Genomic DNA, 24,000 nt, shown 5'->3' with positions numbered 1-24,000 from the left:
CGCAGTAAAGCCAATCCCGGCTTAATAAATCGAAAATATTAAGAAAAACTTTTACGAGAATACTTTATTTCAACGATCGATGTATGATACGCACTACACCATAGCAAAACTAAAATACAAAAAAATAACTACAGTGACGAGGTGCTCGATATAGATATTGCTGCATAGTAATAGGTGACATCTATAGGAGAAGTTCGTCTTTCAATTGGTCGAGTAACGCCTTTGAACGGGGCGTGATACTATCCCCTGTGCTTGAACTGACGTCTGACGTCACATCAGTATGAGAGGTCTGGAGCCTCTCTGGAAACTTTTTTGAGCCTTCTTCGCGATCTGGTTCGCCCAAAGGACATTGGTCGTCCGAACTTACCGCACGAGAAACGCTTTTCTCTATGCCGTAACGACGCAGCACTCTCTCCACGATGTCGTTGCTACCTTTGTCGTTTTCCTCTGCGAAAAGAAACGTAGTTGCTCACTTAGGCCAGGAAAAATGAAAACAACAGTAAAACTATCGAAAAATAATTAAAATGCGAAGAGTAAATTGTTTTGAAAAACTCAATCTTGCCACGAGGATGGGCTTCGACGGGAGCCGGGTGAGATGCGTGAACGATCACGATATTGGACGGATCCGATTCCCCTACTCCGGACACTGCGCACACCTGGATCCTGTATTGGGCGGAAAAGCGGAGTCCGTCTAGTAATGCCCGACATTTTCCGCCGGTAACTATACCCTTCGGCTGGCCATTGACATAAATCCTGTTTTGAAATCGTGAATAAAACATAATTCGGTTAGTGAAGTCATTCATCAAACGTTTCACCGTTGGAAATAGTTACGACAAAACGTCAACCGTTTAAACCACTGTTTTGCTTATAGGTCGCATCTCTTCAACACCCACCTATAACCGACAATCTTATTTGCTCCAGCAGAACTTCCGTGTGTTTGGGAAGGTTGGACAGGCTGCCACCGCAAGATGACGCTACAACTCTTCGTTCCGGGTTTGCCATCGCTTCCCCTCAACTCGGTCCGGAGCCCGACTGGGGGCGAAGGAAACGGCGGCCTCGGTTCGCTCCTTTTCCGCCGACGAAGCGCTGACTGCAAGGTCTATAATAATTGGTTGATTAGTGTCCGGTTGGGAAAATGAGTGAATACGTAGTTTTGATTTTGTATAACACAGCCGGAGACCGCAGAGCGTTGCATCGTCAAAATTAAAGCTAATTTATCGTTACGAACTGTCGTTTACGATAATTACACAGAAAGTCGATACAAACAAAAGATAATTATCGAAAATAAAATAAGGTTTCATTCTTCGGGCAATTCCCGCTTGTTCGAGGCTTAAGCGTAGATTATTAACTGACTTAGAAAACGTAAACCCCCAGTCTTAAGGACCTGCAATAGCATTTTGACCAGTTATGAAAGGGCAACACGGCGATTGTGACGAAGGTGTTGTGCGAGACGTCACTATAGAAAAAGTATAAATGGTTCCGGTCCAGTGCGCATGTGACGTTAATTTGTGATGGTTTGTTGTTGTTGTGGCGTTTGTTGAGTGTAGGTCCAGGCTAAAGTTGACATTTTGTGTTGGTTCAAAATTAAGGCTTTTTGGCTGTTTTTTTTTTGGAAAAATGTGAGGGAAAAAGTTGTTCAAAAGTTGAAGCATTTGGTGTGAGAATTTGCTCAAAAAATGCATTAAGTCGCTTTATCCTACATCTCGGTGGATACAAAAACTCAGCTAGGTGACCGGGCTCGTTTAGTAGCAAATGCAAATTGAAAAATGTTACTTTGCATTGTTTAAGATAGGCCTTCGGATGGGCCTACAACCCCTTAAAAGACCGCGAGTCTATACTGAAGTTAGACGGTTATATCAAGTTGCTTAATTTGCAGTGCAACGACCTACGCTTCGTCTGACTCTAATTTTGACGTCACCGATTCAAAACTTACCCGAACATTGCGCCTCTGTTGACCGGGTAAGACGTTCAATCTCTGAAGCAACTCTGGATTTTTCTCATAAAGGTCCTTCACAGTGAAAACGACAGGTTCCGGAACATCTTTTAACTCATTGCCTTTGCGTATTTCATGCATGAGCGCTTCGTGTGGTGTTATTTCTGCCGACGGTTTAGGAAGAAGTACACGGTCTGAAGCCTACATACGCAAATACCACGTTCACTGAGTGTTTTACACAAACTAATTAAAGTTTTGAAACACAGAAACCTATTTCGTTTTTAGTCTATATTAACAACAGGTTGCAATTACGTTAAGAATATTGAGTACATGCCGAAAAATGTTCTTTATCATGTCCATTCTTAAACAATGGAAACCAGAAACTTAAACGAATAAAGACACAAAAAATGTAAACGTAACCACCATTACCGGTTTGAGTTGAAAGGTGAAATTATTCAGTTGGTCGACCACATTTGAGCGAAAATAATTTCGCTGCTTCTCAATGTCTCTTGATACCAGTTCCTTCAAATGACTATCACCGATGCGCTTGCCACGGCAACGTTTTAAGTCGCAAGCCTCAGCATATAACGACGCGCACATTTCAAGAGAGTTGGACTGTGCGTCTGTATGGTGGCTTTGACACATCTGCGTACAGCACATTTCCTAATAACGCTTGTGAAGTTGTTCAGAACATGAATTTGATGTTGCTCGTCTGCTGCTGCGTTTCTTACGACTGGTTTTTACAATGTGCTTTTTCCAATAGTGGTTAAATAATACACAACGACAGAGAAACAATGCAACCGCACTAATTATTTTGATAAACTTTTGCAATATGACTATTTAGCATTGTTTGTGCATCTGTCTATATTGAAACATGAATATTCATGAATTAAAGGGCGGCTACTTCGGTTTGATGCTTTATACTCGCTTTTATCATCGTTATTAAAGAAGCCTGCAATTGGGATTGGGCTCGTATTGGATAAACACAGTAGAAAATACGCGCCATGTCAATCACATCCCGGTTCATAATACCTTGATCACTGCGTCGAGATCAGCCCTTTCGGTCGCATTTTCGTCTGACATCTTCACAAGAAGGGTTTCAAATTCATTTGACAAACAAGGGGCCAAACCCTCCTTTACTTTATGGTCGGCAGCGGACCAAAGAGTGACCGACAAGCCAAATACGCGGGCCTGTGGCAAAATTACAAAACTACGTCACATGTGTGCAGCTTTTAATTAAAAAAGCTTGCTTAAAAGAATAAACGGACGTCAACTTCAACACAATAAGTGCATCTCGTATCATCGCCCGGTATGTTAAAGAAATATTTATCTTCAGACTAAGAGAAGTCTTTGAATGATTTACACTCGGCGATGACAATTCATCACCACCCGACACCCGGGTCTCTTTTCAATCGTATGCATTTCTCGATGGGTGCAATCGTGTTCGTTATTTCCTCACCCAAATTTGGGTCTGTTTATTAAAAACATTGCACAAAGGTAATGTTCCTGATGCCGCGCTATTATTACAAAGACCGTCGTGCCGAAGAGGTAAAAGCTGTGAGCCGAAACTTTGCTTAAGAGTAACCTTGACGGAATACAATTTTCCATTGTAATTTCATTCCTTGGTGACTCAATCTACCATTTAACCACTATTCCCAAATATCCATCCAATTGCCGCTACACTGTGCTACCTTTGCTGTTGTTGTTTTTGCTCCTTCGCACTGGCTTTGTTCGGGAGCCAAGTACACCGCCTCTATGGGAAGGTCAGTTGGGGAAAATGTCACGGTCCCATCCTTGCGAAGAAATGTTGTATCCAGGGAGACGCACCTGCACAATTTCTTGCAACATTTATAAATACACAAAAATAATAGCCCGGCCGTATCTACTAATTTTGCGCAACAATCCTATAATATTAAGTTGAGTGACATAAAATACATGACATGGAAACTTCATAACGAATTCAACAGTATTTATAAATGCACAGAAAACAAAATGACAGAAATATAGCTACCAAAGGTACCGGTAGATAAAATGTGAAATGTACCTAAGTGGAATTGTTTTAATTGACTTAAGTGACAAAGCAGCTTGTTCACAGATAGACCATAATTCCTTTTCAACCAGAGATGAGTCCAAAGCAAGCAAGATCTCCTTTGTTGTGAAGAAAATGATACAACAACAAAAGCCTATTTAAATAATGGCGACAAAAGACACAGAGCACATCTAACAAAAGTAATAAAAACATAGAGCTTCTTCGCAAGAGATTTAAGTGTAAATGCCAGATGGATGCTCTACCAAGATATGAATCTTACTTTTAAGGATCGTCTCGGAGCGTTAGAAGGAATTTTTTCTTCCTTCGTTGAATCGACTGCTGTGACGTCAGTGGTCGGTGATATCTCCTTGACGACTACACTCTCCAACAACCCATCGTCCTCTGCCTGCAGTCATATGCCGTATTTAATTATTTTTGTATTTTATGCTAAAACAAAAACTATACTCTTCTCATGAACGCCACATTATTACTCTTTGCCAAGCTTGTTATAATACTACATTTACATGGATTTCTTTTTGACTGAAATAAAACACAATATACGATACAAACAATATAATAAAAAATAAGGTGTTTCAGAACATGTTTCACATAAATTTGTGTTTAATATGTGAATGCGACAACAATGTAACATATCCTAGTGGCAGCGGTATCAACAGCATAATGGAAAGAAGGTAAAAAAACCTGCCAATTTTGACATTAGCCTAATAAACCTGGTGGCAATTTTCTTCAGTTGCTGCTCCATCCTCACATTTCCCCTCACTTTCAACATCGAGGAACTTATCAGAAAAACTAAGAAGTGCATTCTGAAGCTGGATAACCTGAACATCGACATCTTTTAAATACATCACTAAATGCTGAGTAATCAAAATTATACGGAGAAATGGAAACTTGTTAGACTGTTTAGCATTATTCACCAAACTTCAAATACAAATCCAAGTGCATTGCGCACAGGTGTAACTGCGTGTTCATGTAATACCTTTCGGCAAAAATGGCCAGTCGGTACTTTGAAAGAACCGTTGGTAACGGTACCGGTACTTGGCAAAAAAATGTACCGACGTCCAATGGTATCGATATGCGGTACTGTTTCGAAAAAAGGAGTTGTTTGGTGCTCTGTTGGTACTTTATAGCGGTATTTTTTGTGCAGCGAATTCTATTGTAAGTGTAATTTTTGTCTTCATTGTGGCGGTGCTAAAGGTTACTCCAGGTCAAAACATATTTGACCCCACTCCTTGCGAGTGTATTAGACATTGGTCTATGATAAAAGAACAGCAAATGCTAAAATTGGTATCAAGAAGAAATTTAAGTAAAACGAGCTTTTGAGCTCATACTTCTCAAAACCCTGAAAAAATCATGTGGAAAGTATCGGGAATGACTAAATTTTCTTGAAAAAATTAATTCAATACGATAGTAGCGTGGTAATGCCTTATTCTGCTTTCAAGCAGAAACTGCATAAATACCTAACAATATGTATTTTGCATCAACTGTTGATATTGCATGGTGTATATTAATTGAAAATAGAAGCCTTCACCTGTAATTGAAGTTGTTGAACGGTCTCCTTCATAACTTCGTTCTCCTTCTCCGCATCAAGATTGTCCTTGACTGACGCATCACTAATTTGTGAAATAGGGTGAAGTGTTTGTTAGATTTTTCATTGCCCCATGCCATATATGAGACAATGAAGAACAAGTCAAGCTAAAATAAAACACGGAGTCTTCTTCACCATTGGAGTACATTCAGATCAAAAACAAGGCAAGAGACACACTCAGACTTCAACTTTCTTTCGTTAAAGCGTTTGTGTATGCAGTCTTAATAGATAGCAATACTATACTCATTGCAGCCAAATTTTGTTACAATTCTTCAAAAGTTTTTCTTTTTTTCAAAGCAGTTTTTTGTAAAAAGTTAAAAGATGAAACAGAAAATTTCTCCGTTAGCGATACATAAACTGACCCTTGCTGAAAACATTTCAATAAAATGAATGATGGTAAAAATCAAAGTTTGGTTCCAAGAGGAATTAAAAATTAATTTTTCAACAGAAAATAAAAAGATTATTGAAAAACACTTTAATATTTATAACGACAGTTTTTTTGAAACTTAGATCTATTTTTTACCCCAGTTGGACACACGTTGGCAATGTACGATTCATATAACTTCAACTTAAAAATTGCAAAACTAAACACGCATGTTGCTAGAACTCATTAGATAGATGGCAAATGTACAGCACATGATATAAACCAAATAACATACTTATCAATTGAGTCCTTAACATGTGACAGTTCATCTTGATTCAAATTTTCACTGTTTCCAAGTTTTTTACCAACAACATCATTGCATGGTTTTAATCTGCAGTGATAAGTAGAAGACAACACAATTAGCGAAGAATGCAAGTTTGCAATACATCCGGTATAATGAATATATATTTAGCAGTCTTTTGTCACCTTGAATCCTTTGATTCGTTTTGTGATGTTTGCTTATTTTTTTGAAGTCTGGGACTCTGTTCAAAATCACGAAATCTCTTTTGTAGTTGACGAATCTAATTAAGCATTATGACTTACCAAAATGTTCACAAGAACAAAGTTTACAATAGACGACAAGGAAACCTGAGTCCACATGAAGCGAATTGCTTCAGTTTGTAAATCCCTCATTCTTTTATCAGAATCCTGCTTGGACTTAATATCTTGAAGCTCGTTGCATATTAAACTGTAAATTTAGTAACCATATATATTAAATGTTAAAAGATACTGCTTTTTAACTAATATGTAAACAAGTCGTTTTCGATTAAAATATAAGTATTTATCAAAACTATTTACAGTTGAAGTCATTCTGCTAATAAGGTAAGCTTATGAATGCTTGTAATATTTGTTTATTTACCTTATATATTGTTCAGTGCGACGCGCTCTAAGTTCTTGTCGAATTTCAATAGCGCGTGGATTTTGTGATCGAGCGAGGAAACCTCTCCATGAAGCCTATTGTTAAAGAAAACTACAGTTTAATTGGGCATTATTATGGGTACTTATTCACTAAGAATATGTATTGCAAATAGAGGTACATGTTTAATGATAAGCTATCCACATGTAACATTAAATTCGACCTGAATTTTGGTTGCAGCAGCTATTTTACTTTCTTTCAAAGGTGATGCCACATGTGTAACACTGGTTTTCTTCCTAGAAGTAAATAAACATTAACACTAACTGCACATTTTGTGAAATAGATTACAAACACCACAATTAAACCGACTATCATACTACTGTATTATGTACGTACTACACAAATAACTAAAACTACCTGGAAGATTGCACTGAAGCCTTATCTGCAAAACAACAACACAAGGTTAAAATTTGAACTAAACTTTGTACTGACTGCATAATCCAAATAACCAAAAACTCTACACATCTACTGTTAGAAAAGGCTTAGCCACAAATGCAAGATGTCAAAACATCAATACAGAAACAAATTTATAAGGAGAATATTATAAAGAAAATGTATGCAAGATCACCATTAAAAGTGTTACGCTTGCAATTAAAGTTATATGGTTACAGGTACACTATCCACATTAACAACATGTAAATTACTAACTATCTAACTAACATAGATGCAAGTTGTGTACCTAGCATTGAGAGAATAACTATAAACTGCATTAAGTTCATTGAATTGTCAAACATTCTCACCAGGTTCTGAAAAAAATGCTGGTGCATTTGTTTGTACCGTTGGTCTGTTTTTAAGTGCATCTTCAGAGGCAAATGATGGTGATTTAAGATCTCCTGCAGGCTCCAGGCTAACATGCTGTAACGACAAAAGTGAACATAACCGACTGTAGGGCTATGTCTATTGAATAAATATCATGACAAATTACTATTATGACACAAAAACACATGCAATGTATTGATCTATATAATATATATCCCTAGTAAAGTAAAAATCCCAAATTTTTTTAACTGCAGGCCACAAAACAAAATGGATGATGATACAGTACAATGATAAAAAATCAATGAGCCACAAAATAAGAAATTGATATTGAGCGAGTACACATAAAGACTAAAATGTAAAGTTGACACATATTGTATTGTACAACCATAAATTTTTGGAAAACATGTTGATTGGTCAATTTATTTAAATTAATCAATACATAATCAATAAATTTAAATGTGTTGTACGGAGCATACAAAAATAGCCATGTAATAATTATCAGATTTCGATTCAACAGAATTATCAATTACTCTGTATCAGAGTGGGTGTAGTTTATGAATTTGGTCTCAAAAGTTAAAATTCCCACTTTTTTCTTCAATAAAACAAGATTATTCGCTGTCATTCATAAAAAACATACAAGTGTTTATTAACTAAGTTACAGGTTACACTAAATATGATTCAATGAACTTGAAATAACATAATATTACAAAGATTATTTGGAAAAAGAAATGCAAAACTCAGCATTTGAAGTGAACATTTCTATTTTACTTGCAGCTTTACTTTATTATGCTGACTTATAAGGGACAAATTGAAAATAACTTTGAAATGATATCCTGTACAACACATAAACGTTTTTATTCAACTTGAAAAAATCCAACTGGGATAACCAACATAATTAATGTAAACACCCAATAATTTCTATGTGTGCTTACAAACACTATAATTGTGTTAATTCAATTTTTGTGATTAAACTTCACAGAAATTTCAAGTTGATTTGTACCAGAACTTGTGTCCCTTAGATTCTGTTCCAAACAACATTTGCATCAAAACAAGTTAAAAATTGGTGCTAAAAGATTTTTTCATTATAATATATATAACAATTGGTTTTAGTATTGCCTGGTGTCAACAGCATCTGTTTATTTTAGGTCAACACATATATTAAAAAAACTATCATGTTTACTAAGAATGTCCCATACAACACAAGTGAAATTAACCTACTAAATTCTCAAATAATAACTGAAGGACTACAAGAAAACATGCGTTAATTGCAATTTTAGCTAAATGTGCATCTACTCAGGTCATGCTTTCATAGTTATTAAACTTGGAAGCAAACCAGCTTTCATTGTATAGCCTCCATAGATTTGCTCCGTAAAATAGCTCTCAGCAGTGAGCAGTCAACACCAAGTTAAAGATACACAAAACCTTTTTTCTTACGACACAGACAAAAATTTATACCATAACACCGTTCATTCATAAATTTATAACACCATCAAGCAAATCAAATCATACCATAGGTAAGCTTATAGGTTGTTGTCCCAACCAGGCATGTATTCGATTACGATTTTCTTCATTCATTGATAACTTTTGTGATGTTTCAGTTGACTGTTATGAAGTTTTTTTGAGAACTTTCTACATGACACTAACAATAATGAAAAAATTGCATTTAAATTGCAATCACAAAGTTAAAAAGCTATATAAAAGAATAAATGGCACATTAAGTTTTTATTAAAACAAAACAAATGAATTTTTTGATATCAGATGTTTTAAAGTTCGTCTGCATGTTCTATGACTGAGAGGTTTGAAGAACCACGATTACCAATGTCTGTTACAGACCTGGCACTTAATTAACTATTTAACTTAAGTATGAAAGTTTTCGACGAGAAATCAAAACTACATATTTTCACATGATGACGTATTGGCGTGCACTGAAGCCACAATTCTCTGTTTATTTATTATAAATCGGCATGGAGATAGAAAGTTTGGCGTGCACATTGACAAATCTCACGTGTGTGCAGGTGTCACATTTTTCACTATGCTTGGCCCGTAAAATGGAAATCTTTCAGAAAACCCCAAAGATAGCAGTCTGGACAGCAGTGTATTGTAGGGGCACAACCAAGATTTTTTTGCTGCAGTGATATTGCACAGTGGCAGGCTGAAACGACCTGCCTGTTATTCAGTGGAAGAAGAGCAACCTCTAAAAACAAAAAGAGACACAAGTACTATTTTTTCTAGAACTTCCTTTTCCACTAAAAAAGGTCGCGTTTTCCATAAGGAAACAACGGGTTACGGCCATAAGTACACACCAGCTGGTTTGTTGCACACCTACGGTCTTCGCGATAACAGCCATACTTTGCAGTTTGGATATAACCGTGTTCTCCACACACTGACAAATTGAGCAGTGAAAAGTCATGTATAGGCCTATAAGCTACATAAAGTGCTAAGTCTGAAAGTCAATCAAAACTATAGTCTGATATTGCTGGTTACCGCCAAGCAACCTAAGTCGAAACGAACACTCATTATGCACTTTATGAATTACGTTAGACTTACTATGAGTTCCATAGCTGGTATATATATATATATAGAGAGAGAGAAAATTTATTTCACCATTTAAAAAACTAAAAAGGATCGTAACATAATTCTAACATAAACGATTGGTGTGGGGCGGTGAAAATACCTAACGGTCATCTGCCCCAGATTCTATTGCGAAGAAAAGCAATTAAAACAGATAGAAAAAACATATTTGGTCGCAAACATATTAGTAGTTATCGACAATAATTTTCACAAATTGGACGGGAAAAATGTAACAAGGCCCCAAGGGTAAAAACGTGCATTACGGACCAATCAGAGAATGTAAAAAAGATATTAGCGATTTTTATTATTATTTAAATCAAAAATCAATAACAATATGATGCGAAATCAACAACCATACATCCATCACCCTATTCACAATTTTCCGAACAGCACTTCCCTTGCACAAGTCCACTTCCTCAATTGGTATGAGAAATATTTATGAGAATTAATTTTTTTTATATTTTTTAGTAGTTTATTCCAAAAATTATTGTTAACTTTTTTTTACCTTATACTGTTTTGGTTCGGGGCAAGAATAAGTTGTTCTGTGATGACCTAGTGTTATATTTGTGTACATTCTGTTTGGATTTCGCTGAAATAGTCATTAAAAATTTGGGACAGAAGATTTGTGTAACAATTATGCATGAATTTGCCTGTCTGTAACTGATAGATTTGTGATATAGCCTATGTAGCCTACAGACCGGTATCTTATTGGCCTAATGTGTGAATGCAGGTATGTAGCCCACAGTACGGATCTACAGGCCTAGCCTGGATGAAGATGCAAGCTTTCAATCTGCCGGTGAGTAAAAAGTTTTCTTATGCCTGCCAGCCTGCTGCCCGCACCTATTGATTTATATAGGCTATAGAAAGTACTGCAGTTTTCGACGAGAAATCGTGCGTACAAAAACGTAAATTTTGGGGTAATGGCGTACACTGAAGCCTAAATTCTTTATTTATTTATTATAGATTGGCGTGAAAAAATAAACAAATTCGACGTACACGTTGAATCTCCTGCGTGCAGGTGCCACACTTTCCACTATGGCTGTTTCAAGGTCCAAGCTCGCCTAAAGCACACAATCTTGAATTTCTGAGAGTCCACCACAACTAGACAAATTGTCACGACATGCTCCGTACTCTCGTAATTTCGAAATATAATAATACTAATAATAGTAATAATAATATCTAATACTTTCGAAATTCACAAAAATAAATCCTGAAGCTAACACCAATCGGGGCTAGTAGCCTTAATCTTAAACAACACGGACAAACTTCGTAAGTCGTACACCGTAGCTTATTCATTTCTCAAAATTCGGCAAAGTTGCGCCGTTATAAGAAGATTTGTTGATTGGCTTCTTTTCGTAACGCATGATTGATTTGTAAACATTCTTTATAAAAATCTGTTAATATTTAAGAAAAGGAGGGGATGCTGGTTTGTAAACGGGACATTTCAACATTTGAAGATATTTTGCATAATACTACATTTATCTATTTTTATGTTTTCAAATTTAGTAATTGATTAGATCTTAACAGCAGGTTAGTTCAATCGGATGTTAGTAGCTTACTTAGTCATTTTTTTACAATGCCAACATGTAGGCTTACCATATTTTTTTGATTGAAAAGCGGAAGAAAATGCAAACAAGTACCGGAACCGTACGAAATAAGTTCTTTCAATAACCTAACTGCAAAAAGATCATCTCCTCCTCCTCCTAGCCTACTATTACTGAACAGTGAACAAGCGAATGCGCTAACAATCAACTCACCACTGGACCAATTACCCGCTACAATGATGTAACAATTACTTTCACATTTAACACAACGAAACAAGAACACGCATCGGGTATTGCTTTTCAGCAAATTGGCTAAACAAACCAATCACATCATGCTAATATTCGTGTAGTGTGGGGCAATGCTGGCTCAGTAAATGCCAAAGCGGGACTTTTAGTTGACTGATCGGGACGCCGGGACAAAGCCTCTAAAAGCGGGACTGTCCCGGCTAAAACGGGACGTATGGTAAGCCTACCAACATGTAACCTCAGCTCTCTGATAGGGTAATCAAGAATAAAAATGTTTACTGGTTGCCGGAAATAGTGCCAAATGCGCTTTAAAACTCTGTCACTTTATGAAAATAAAATGAAGATAAGAGAGTTTGATGAATGCTTCCAGATGAGTAAGAAAGCGGAAGATCGAAAAACCATTGTTGAATTCACTTTGCTCAGTTTGATGTTTTATTTGTCATCATTGCTTCAACTGAGCGATCATCGTTGTTGTTTGTTCAACAGAACTTCATTTAACATTACACGAGTTCTACTGGTCAAAACAAGGTTTACATTTGCATAATACTTAATTCAACATAATTTTACAGCAAACGTGAAACATAAATTTAAGGCACAATAGAACCACCATTTTGTCACGACCAGAAAAAAGCAGTTTGAAGTAGTCAAACATAACCGAGTAAAGTCATTACAATGTGATACAAACGTTATCTACAGGATCAATCGTCTGCCACGGTCGTCAAACATCGAGTCATGTACAGGGTTCAACTTGAAGTGCAACATGTAACACTCAATAACATATCTAAAGGTTCTTCATAGCGTAGAAACTAGGCTTACTTAGCTATCTCTGTTGAGCAAGCACAACGCATAATGTGTCCGTGCGACATAAGACTAACATATCTTTACAGATAAGTTTTCAACGAGCTGCGGCTATGGACCTTCATATTTCAACCGGCTGCACTTGGCCTTATAGCAGCGCGTACCTCTCGTTATACAAAAGCTTCGGCTCAACGCCATCAAATCGTCATGATTTTTCATGTCTGGTCACAAGGCAAATTTCAGCACAATCTCCTTTGTACGCGTCTACGTCCATTACGTTGTTGTTTGAACAGATTTCGGCGGCTTTCTGGCAAGTTACGAAATTACGCTCCGCGCCTTCACCCGAGATGCATTTTACTTGCCGAGGGTAGCCGTAATCTTCACACGACATCTCTTGGAGCGAACATTTGTCCCAATTTTCGTTATGACTTTCCGCTACTTCGGAGTTATAGGAGGTACTTGAGCACACGCCAGGACTGTAAGGTTTTAATGTTGAACCTATGCAGACAATAAAGACATAGTAATATTTCTATCGGACAACGAAGCTTTCGCATGAAAATTGCATTTGGGCGAAAACTTTTACAGCGATATTAGCTTTAGGGAGTATTTTGCTGGCAAACAATTTGTTGTACGGTACGTGCTGTGTTTACCCTGTCTACGTACCCAATTAGCGAAACGGGCTCACAATTACGATGGACGGTAGCAGTGGTGCTCTTGGGCAAAGCATTGACAAAGGACGCAAAAAAAATAAAAAAGCAAAAAGCACATTCCAGATACGAAGTGACCAATTCACCGTATTTAGGTCACGTAGCCAGTTGTTAAAGATGGGCGGTTAGGTTAGGAGAATGGGTATGTAAAAGTTGATTTTAGCTATTTAATGTTTTATTGGAGTTAAGCTTAAATTAAAAGGTAAATTTAGGTTACTACATTATAACATTTAAGCTAGGTTAACAAGGACCTGTGAAAATAGCTTTGAACGCACGAATTTTTGTGGTGAAATAGTGGCAGCCTAGTTTAAATCGTCTTTTTAATCAATAAGCAGACAAACAGCATATTCCATGAACTCTTCGGCCCAAAATAAACTGCTTCAATAACAAACTTCATTGCCTTTGTTTTTATATAAGGTCAGTGTGTGCTGGTGTGGGGATAACCCGAACGTGATGTAACAAGGGAGTTGACGATGAGTCAGCAAAATAAAGAGCGTCGCAAACACATACCAGAATCATTGTCGTCATCTTCGCATACGACCACTATCTCCGAAGATGACAGCATGGGACATGATAATGAGAATGGAGGCAAATTCTCTGATGACAGCTTTCCGAGCCTATCAGCGAGTTCGCCGGCTTGCGTAGCTTCATTCTGGAGATTAAAACCGGTAACTGGAGGCCATGTTATTAAACATAATTATCATTGCTCGAATTCTTTTTTGGTAAGAACATTATTTGATGTGTGGATACTAGTTGCTGATATCACACTATCATATGGGACCAATGTGGCAATAGATCAAATATATGACATAATGCTTCTAAAAATACTCATATTTCTACTCGGTACCATATAAATTGCAGTAATTATGCTACGGGTAGAACTGAATGTGTGTGGCAGCCCAGATTCTCGTTTATGGGGTACAGGACGCTTTGTAAATGCTGTATTATAATTTTAATAAAATCAGCGTATAATAATGTCAAAATTAGCCGATGAAATACAAACTTCAAAGTATTCAGCCATGGATGCCATGATATGTTCATTTGACCCGTCAGATTCCTTTGAAGTTTCCGGTAACGTTTTTGAACCACTACAATTTTTGGATGAGCTAGGTTCAGTTGGCTTACATATGCCAGAAAACACCTAAATTGCCGAGTAATAACGATGTTAAAATAGCACAGAGAATGTGGTGATCTTGTAATAAACATACATCGTGTTAGTATACCTGTCTGTAACGTTTGCGGAACACCTCAGCCAATTTACAAGCATTTTGCTTCACATATCTCCGCTCTGTCATAAGTTGACTGTGCTCCTTATGCAGATGTTCCAGCTCACACTGCAACAAACAGTTTATTATACAGATTGTTACTTCAATAAACCTTCATTGCTATCCTTCAATCATTGAAAGCTGTACACAGTGATTCAATTCCAGTGGAATAGAATAATAAAGTTATATTTTCATAGTAAAACTCCTGACGCTTTGTTTAAAGTACAATAATTTTAGCAAGACTTCTTTATTTCGTAATAATGTTGATGGCTTTCCCTTATCACCAAGTATATTCATGAGCAAAAATAAACAACAAGAACATAACTAGTTGTCATATATCGTCCATCGATATTATTGAAACGATTTATTGGTACCACACAGAGCACCTGTAATGCACGGATACAATCCATTTTTCGTTTTCTGCATCTCTGAGCTGCAATTCGATTTTTGCCCCGCCTTCGAATTTCATGCATCGCACTTATCTAACAAAACAGCTTGGTACTTCGGGACATTATGCTTTGCTAGTACATCACACACTTTTTCGTTCTTTTTATCATTGTCTGCTTGAAGATGTGTACAGAATGCAGCATTATTGAGTACAAACAACAAAACCAGATTTTTCCCAGACGTTTTTCTTGTAAAAAGGATTGTACACCAACGTTTTCGTAGCGGTTGCAAAAGAACACAGCTGTTTTGCGTAAATAGCAGTGAGTGAAGTAATATCCAAAGTGAAGTAACCAAATTGAAGTAACAGTATTTACCATGTCTTACGTACATAAAGATATGTTTTTGTGGGGGTTTCACTGTGACAGTTCATGCGCAGTAGGCGGACTTTTGTTGTACACCGTCCGCTCATATTTAGATGAAACATTGGTGCACATAATCACGTGATAAATAAATATAACCGAGCTTGCTATGATTTAAATCTTTCAAGTTAGGTGCCACCAACTCACTTGCTGGTTACTCAAGTTCGGGTGTTTGTTCAGCAATTCCTGCAACTCGCCCCGTGGCAATTGAGTTATCTCTTCTATTGAAAATGGAAGAACAACGTCAGGGTGTTTCCTCAACTTGCTGCACATTGCTGCATCATTTGCAGAAGAACATTTGCTAAAGTTTATAAAACAATAATAACTTGAGGTGATGTTTACGTATTTTGTGCAGATAAATTGTAAAAATATTGTTACAAACAACTCTGTCATTTCATTTGTTATAAAATTTTACGTTCGCATAAATTTGCAAACAATTGTACGAAACAACAAAATCGCCTAAACCAGGAGCTCCTATAATTGTTGACGATCCGATATGTAGAATAGAATCAAAATCTAGATCCAAAATAAATGAGTTGGTAGATTCATGAACTACCTCTGCTGTTATTTCGCATAAACTTTTTAGTTAGCTGAATAATGAAGCAGGCAACTTACTAATTTCTGTCAATGTCATCGTCCGCAGACAATGCTTCATCAGTGTCAGAATTACATGCAGACATTGTCAATGAAGGACTGTATGGTAATGTGTGAACAGGTTTGAAGTCTGGGCACAGAGTCTCTCTTTTCAAGTCATAGTGCACCTTGCTAAACACATAAAAGCAATCTCAATGAGCATGATTAATATATAACATTTTTAAGGATTGTATGCACATTACACCTGCAAAATGTTTGAAGAACCGATTAAACCAAATTTTAGAGGAAGCCCAACGACATGAAGCTGAAGGAACCCATTAACTTATGTTTAGGGATCTGTTAACTTTGAATTGTCTGAAGTTGGTGATGAATGTATACTTGATATAATCGTGCTACATGGACATTATATAAAATATAATGTGGCAGTCTATAGAGTCAACTTTTATTTTCAATTCTCCTACACGAGCTTTCGCAAGCATAAGGTGCTTGCTTCATCAGGTGTATGCTAAGACGTGGCCTAATATACACACACAGGCATTGTGTCACTACCATTAAAGTTATACTAAGTTAACTGGAATTCTAAGTTAAGCAAAGTTGAGTTAACAAGCTTTTACTGTGAGAAATAATTACTGTGTTGAAATTGTTTTAACTTTTTATAACTATTTTCTGATTGCCTTTGGTGTAGCATCATAGCTATTTTATACTAAATATTATGCTGTCACATTTTCTTATATGTTATGCATAGCTTTTCTCTCTTTTGCGTGTCTTACATATATATACCGGTATGTACCATTTAAAATTGAAAGAAATAAAACTGTCTTTCCATAGAAATTACTCAATTAAATGAGACGCACATAATATACCGAAATGGACAACAAGTAAATACCACGGTACCAGTTGTCAGTAATCTTATTTAAACACGCTACACTGAAATCAAAGCTTTCAACCGACTAACCTGCTACTGGAGGACAGTGCACAGGATGGTTGTATTTTTCGACATCCATATGTATCAATTGTGCAATGGTCTCGCTGTGGCAACAAATACCCCACCAACTTCTGCTAAACAGTGATTTAAGGATGAACACTAAGGTAATGTCATTGCCATATGTATGTTGTAATTCCAGCAAGTATTGCCTACTTTGTATTCCTTATATTGTTATCCGTGTATGTATGTTAGTATGTGTGTATTTCCTACGTTTTAGCTTCTTCATGTATTGGTTTGTCAACTTAGTTAATAACTAAGAAGTAGGCCTACACTGTTTAGCTAGCAAATAAACTTTGTTTCGACCTAAAGTTGCTGAATCGGTTTATTTCGATAAAGTAGGGTGGGCTCTTTATATTCAATAAAGATGACTTGCTGTAGGGACGTATATAAGTCCTTGTAAACGGCATATCAATAATACCCTGCAGAATACAAACCTGCTGTTGATCCACATTTGAAAATGCTTTGGCATCAGCAACGTAACACTGAGACATGGCTTTCGCACCTGCAAGAAAATAAAAACAGAACTCAAATTGTGTGAACATGAACGTTAAACAATCTATATTAGTCAGGCTCTTTTGTACAAACTGCAATATCTAAAAAAAAATCCAGAGTTATAGAGACATCTATTTTAAGATATGTACCAAGTGCTTGCGTTACTTGGCACATTTTCACGTCAAGTGGATGGGTTAGTGCTGTTGGCTTTGGATTTAGACTGAGTTGAGCCATAAGCGGACAATCACCAGTATTTTGAAACGATACTGCACAATCTGTCACTGGGGTTTCAGCAATCTATCAAAAAAGAAGAAATTATCATAACATGTACTCCTATAGTATAAATAATGGGTGTATACCAATATACCAATACCAATTCAATCAAGACCTTAAGAATAAATGGAACATTAGAATAAAATTTGATAGAGAATCGTCAAGAGAAATTACATACTTTTGTGGGTTTTTTCGTCAGCATACTGCAACTTGACTCTGATTCTGCAGCAAAGCAGTTATTGTTAGTTCAATATGAAACTTTTTCAATAAGAAACTTTCAAGTTACCACAAATCACATCATTCATATAGAAATAAGCCAGTATTTAAAATATTACAATAAAACAGACAAAAAAGTGTTGCTTTTTTATTATTGTTTTGAATGTAAATAGATCAACAGTTTGACAAAACTTATACAAACTGACTCACTTCAAACAAGTGAAAACATGAAAACCTACTTTTTCTTGCGATTTGCTCAGATTTCTCACTGGTCAGTATTTTCCTAATACAAGCAATACAAGTATAAGCAAACAAATTAAAGTATTGGTACAACAAATAAATAGAACCCCAAAACAGTGGCAAAATCTCCACACACCGTGATATAGTGCTGTTCTTACAAGCTTTTTTGCTGTCTACGCATGTTGTTGGATTGTTTAGCCCACAAGACTCTTGAAGTAGTTTCTGCAAAATAGTTGATAGAGACCACTGGCATGGTGGATTGACTTTGCAAGGTAACATAATCATATCGAAATATTACGTTGAGCTTTGTCAAAAACTAACTTTGTAGCATATGCTTAACCTGACTATCTTGCAATAAACCACTAACAAAGCCAAATGAAAAAATGTTCTTTTGTACGTATTGTTATATCATATTTTTTCTATATATGCAAGTGCAATATATTCTTGCTGAGCAATTTTCCTAAATTATTTGTAAACGAAAACACCACATTGTCAAACCACAAGTTTTAGTGCATGTTTATATTTAAATGTAATTATCATTTAATATAATCATAAAAAGAATTATTGTCTTTGATTACTACAAGTTTTGACATCTAAAAACTTACCTGACAACAATTTAAACAACAATTGCACAAAATCTGACCCTATAATGCTTTAGTTTGATTGAAAACTTTTCTGCAGTGCTAGTTTTGACGTAAATGGTTAAAAGTTTTAACGCAGACGCTTGCAGTTCTAAAACAAGGAATCTGACATCATGCTCAATTACATGAGTCTTTATGTTGATTTTGGCTAAACACCCTTATTTATAGCAATGATTAAAGCCAAGTATGCAATCCAAAATTAAAATAAAAGATAGTTACTGAATGATAATGCAAGACTTAATGGCAGTTTTTATTTTAGAAGGACAATAATTACACTTGCTATGGATGCTATGCTTTGAAGAAAAACACTTCTTATGGGTACTTAAACTCTGGTAACCTAATTGAAAGTTGATGTACGTTATAAAACAGTGTATGCATAACATTACGTATATATGCCAACGCTTCAATTTTAATATTATTGTAGTTACACTGTCATGTAAACTTTAAAGTAAAGCCAGTGAGTTATTCTGACCTCAGTGACAACTTCAATTGATAGGCGTCCACTTAAAGCGGTAAAACCACAAATATTTATCTCATAATCATGCAAATAAGTTTATTGTGCCAGCTCCTGGCTTACTCGTTATATATTTATCGCATAGCTAGCGCCAGAGGTTATACTCATACCTTGTAGAGTGTAGTGTAGTGTAGTACAATACTTAGTCCGACGTACCAAAGTTACTAAAATTATCATCAGAGCCTTAGTAGTAAAACATCACCAGAACTTCAAGATTCAGATAACTAATTAGCCAAAGTCAAGCATGTAACTATGTATGTTGCATAGCCATTAGCCAACAAAAATAAGTTGAATCCACAGGACAATGTTACTGGGATAATGAACACCACTCAAACCTACTTGTTTCAATATATTAAGGCAAGAATATTCAAGATTCTGTATATCCAACTCCCGAGCTGCGGTTAAAACAAAATCAATATTATCCTTTGACAGAGTGAGCTTCGATGTGTATGCAAACTCCAGCAAATGTTCCATGCCGACCCTTACATTTAAATAAAACAGAAATTACATATTATTTATCTATGCATAAGAGATTCGATATATTGCTTATATTTGTCCAAAAAGCTTGACACCATGGGTGGAATACGAACGTACTGTGATTAATATGTAGGACTATATATGAAGAAAGCCGTCAAGCTGTATCTTTTATAGCTCTGTTTATTACGATTTGAAAAATATATGAGCCAATATCCAATGATGCGCAATATACAAAGTTAAGAGCTCAAACTCAACTAAAGGATAAGGAGTCAAGTTTCCACCATGCCCTACCTTGATATGCTGCTTAGTTCCAAAACAATGTTATGGCTCACGTTGGCCGGGTCAGTTATTATGCCTTTGAAGTAAGAACTGCAGGCAGCCAGAACACATTTGTGAACGGGTAATTCTACACCCTGCAACAGAAATACTGAAATGTAAATAACCAAGGTAAAATACCTTTTTTAAATTAATAGACATTATTATAGCCTACTACAAATTACTACATTCATTGAACTCCATTACAATACAACACAATCTGTCTTATCTAACGAAGGCCAGATGGTTAGATGATAGCTTGTTTATTAATGATGTCTTAGTTTAGCTATCATTGGCAATTTTTAAGTTTTTGATGGCTGCACAAACAACGACCAAGCAATGGCAGTAACATGAATGGCCATAACTTTACTTCAGTCATGTAAACATGACTTTTACTATTTCCTGCAGATGTAATGCTGACAAACATGACAAGAACATTCATGATAGAACGCACGCGCATCTTTCTTTCTATATTTTAGATGACTCACTCCCACATAAACACTTCATTTGGCTACAAGGCCTTATCTCCAAAAGCAAGGCAGATGCCGATTGCCAAAGAAACTCTAAACACCGCTTTGGTGTACATCACAAACTAAATAGACAACAAACAACAAATTTTGTTATTTATTCAAGTGAATTCAAATTTTTGACTTCATTGAAAGTGAAATGTTACCAAATCATGTCAAATTGCCAACCAGACACATGAAAGATTCGCACAAAAAAGACAAGGAGTTTCAGAGACTAATATTTACTGTTGATTTTTTCTAACATCACTATATTGTTGAAGTAAAATCCAATCAGCACACAACTGGAACCCAACAACTATACAAGTAAAAACGAAAACAGCAGCTCCATGCTTGTAGCTCCATGTAGTCTATAAATTGCCTGCCACAGTGTGCAAGTTTATCACACAGGGTCTTTCAATAATAAGTCGAACAGAAGCATTCACAACTCAGGGTAAAACTCATTGCATTAAGTTTTAATTATCATACCTCAACAATTACAGTCATATCACAAAGCAGTCCCTTCTTCCGCTGTTCATTTAACGTTGCCAGCACATTGTGGGGGTGGATGTGAGATTCATAAACATATTGGGGTTTTACTTCACAGTTGTCTGCAAGCGCAACATACAATAGTTTAGCATTAATTAGTATATATGAAACACATATTATAAAAATCCAACAAACTTTATATACGATTTTAATAAATAACGTAAATTAATAACTGTAATATATTATTACATTTTTTTACGCAGTTTAACACAAATAAAACAGCAATACATAAGTACCAAATATTTTTCAGAAAATATTTGCAAAATTTACAACATGCATTCATTTAACTTGAATATGCACATCACACAACACAACATCAGCAAATTCAAAACCGGTCTACAATGACATAAATATAATTCTTATTTTGATATATGTGGTTTTAATGTTTACGACGTGAATCTATGCAATTAGAAAACAAGAAACGTTATTTACTTATATTACATTTATAAAAAGATGCAAGCATAACGCCTTAAAAAATAGTTAGACACAAAAGAATAAGCATAGTTTGAAAATAAAATTTATCTAAATGATGCCTTTAGCATATATAGCACATGTTCTGTATAATATTCTGGGCTGCAAACTCAAAAGAACTCAATCAATTTGCCAAATTGAAACTGGAAAAAATTCTTAAATTCAAATTCTTTAATTCTGCATTTACAATTTATATGGCATGCATCCATTCTATATGGCATAATCGTAGTTTGTTATAACAGTTCTGCGATAAAAAGTTCATCAAATTTTGCAGCTTGCATTAAACAATCCAAGATTGATGCTAAGCAAAACTTGACATCTAACTCAAACTTTAACTAAATAAGTCTGTCGAACTCAAACATGAGCTATAATATTTAATTGAACATGCAAAATGCAAACTTGTAAAACTTTTGTGAACTCAAAGTTGAACCAAAATAAAAATCAATTAAGTTCGCAGTCCTAACAATATCACATAATACAATATATGACAATATTCATTATATGACATCACATAATACAATATATGACAATATTCATTATATGACATCACATAATACAATATATGACAATTTACCGGAGCTTGCAATAGGCTCAGCAACTGTGACCACAACTTGCGATGACGATTTACAACTACTCATTCTCATAAAGTTTAGAGCATAACATTACATCAAAAGTTACATGCTTATGGACAGAAATATACCTGAAAATTACATTACAAACATAAATTACAGTAAGAACTTGGTTAATGAAAAACATTTGTTAACTCAAAGTTGATTAATCTGAAGTTAGTAAAACGGGCAGCAAATAAGTATAAAAATGTGACTAGGAAATATCAGATATTTTTAGTAATAAATTAAAATGACATTTCTGTGTACCCGTTTGGTAAAAAAGATCAAAACTTGTTTGATCGGAAAGCAGTATATACTATACAGACAACAGTCCTGTATGGAAAGCTTGCATTTTAGCGTACAAGGAGATTTACGCAACTCCAGTATTAAAACTCTAAATATATTACACCGCAACTATAGTAATTCTTATTTTAATAAATGGAGCCGATTCTAAGGCTGTTGACTTCACCAACTTATCTGTGCCACTGTCAAGTTACAATCGTCAGGGGATGAAGATAAAGGGAATTTTACTGCACTTGCAATCTTTGTACATGTATGTTGCTCGTGATACGATTTTATGACGGTGATATATTTGCACTAACGGTGAAACGATAATTGCTCTTTCACCACACCGGAGATCTCCGGTGTATCATACAAACTTTCCACACAGGAGAACATTGTGATGATTGAATTAAACATAACATTGACCAGCTGTAACAACTATTTAGGCCAAGTATCTCTCCTAGGCCAGCCAAATACAGTAGGTTATCTTAAATTATGGTACAGTAACCATTTTCAACTTCACATGTTGGTCTAATGGTTCTAGCAGGTTAGTTGTATTCACAATACCGTACACTTGTTTTTTACTGCCGTCACGTGTATTTCTATAACCTTTCATCTATGAGGTTGTGATGGCATCAACTTGGATGCTTTTGTTATATACACACTAACACCCAAGTAGGTGAGTATTAAGATGAAGATGCATTTAACTACTGGCATAGGACACAAAGTTAAATTAAACATATGTAATCTGTTTAAAGAGTCGTTGAATTATGCTCCTAAATCATCACGATCATTGGCATGTCTTTTGTCCACTTGAAGGCTGCAATACTATACTTGTGCTGATCATCATTTAACTAAATGTTAAGCTTACTTTTCATAACCATAAAAAATGTAAGTAGATGTGCCTATGACAATATCATTCTAGTTTTTCAAATTTAAGAGTGGTCAAACTCGTTCATTAAGAATAATAAGCTAATAAGGGAGGTTGCACAAATGGTGAAAACTCAATTACGAACTACGCTTATGGTCAACAGCAGGGGTGTCCAATACGTCGATCACTCATCAATAAAAATTGTTAGGGTTTTTACCTACTATTAGTTTTTTGTTTCATCTTACATACAAGGAAGCTGTTTTGCTTTGCATTAAACATTTTATGAGTTAAACCATTTACTATTATATAACTAAACAGATTATAAATTTAGCCACTGACAAGAGCTTCTTTAAATTGGTTGATCA

At 35.7% G+C, this 24,000-nt stretch overlaps 2 protein-coding genes across 3 annotated transcripts; both read right to left on the bottom strand.

The window, feature by feature from the left end:
• Positions 1-38: 38 nt before the first annotated feature.
• Positions 39-10,121, bottom strand: LOC143465086 (uncharacterized). The gene is made up of 21 exons (XM_076963240.1): positions 9,971-10,121; positions 9,673-9,861; positions 9,177-9,306; positions 7,649-7,763; positions 7,266-7,290; positions 7,072-7,144; positions 6,852-6,946; positions 6,581-6,680; positions 6,419-6,513; positions 6,228-6,323; positions 5,512-5,593; positions 4,694-4,801; positions 4,243-4,368; positions 3,978-4,081; positions 3,625-3,760; positions 2,966-3,124; positions 2,363-2,578; positions 1,934-2,134; positions 894-1,099; positions 563-753; positions 39-447 (listed from the first exon to the last, which is right to left on the bottom strand). The coding sequence occupies exons 3-21, from the start codon at positions 9,240-9,242 to the stop codon at positions 182-184; spliced, it is 2,460 nt and encodes an 819-aa protein (XP_076819355.1). The 5' UTR covers positions 9,243-9,306; positions 9,673-9,861; positions 9,971-10,121; the 3' UTR covers positions 39-181.
• A 2,320-nt stretch (positions 10,122-12,441) lies between these two features.
• LOC143465087 (transcription regulator protein BACH1-like) lies at positions 12,442-22,595 on the bottom strand. 2 transcript variants are annotated; one of them, XM_076963241.1, is made up of 17 exons: positions 22,449-22,595; positions 21,344-21,465; positions 20,328-20,449; positions 19,899-20,040; positions 18,541-18,626; positions 18,404-18,447; positions 18,127-18,170; positions 17,825-17,972; positions 17,618-17,685; positions 17,154-17,257; positions 16,220-16,369; positions 15,752-15,905; positions 15,185-15,280; positions 14,757-14,867; positions 14,537-14,674; positions 14,044-14,185; positions 12,442-13,324 (listed from the first exon to the last, which is right to left on the bottom strand). In XM_076963241.1, exons 1-17 carry the CDS (start codon positions 22,516-22,518, stop codon positions 13,032-13,034), a joined length of 2,034 nt encoding a protein of 677 aa, XP_076819356.1. In that variant the 5' UTR covers positions 22,519-22,595; the 3' UTR covers positions 12,442-13,031. The 2 variants fall into 2 exon arrangements, with proteins under 2 accessions (XP_076819356.1, XP_076819357.1); XM_076963242.1 differs by having other exon boundaries at positions 17,154-17,254.
• Positions 22,596-24,000: the final 1,405 nt, after the last annotated feature.

The sequence above is a fragment of the Clavelina lepadiformis genome, chromosome 7 (assembly GCF_947623445.1).
Source record: "Clavelina lepadiformis chromosome 7, kaClaLepa1.1, whole genome shotgun sequence".
NCBI classification, from domain to species: Eukaryota; Metazoa; Chordata; class Ascidiacea; order Aplousobranchia; family Clavelinidae; genus Clavelina; species Clavelina lepadiformis.
This window is presented reverse-complemented; position numbering and strand designations above follow the sequence as displayed.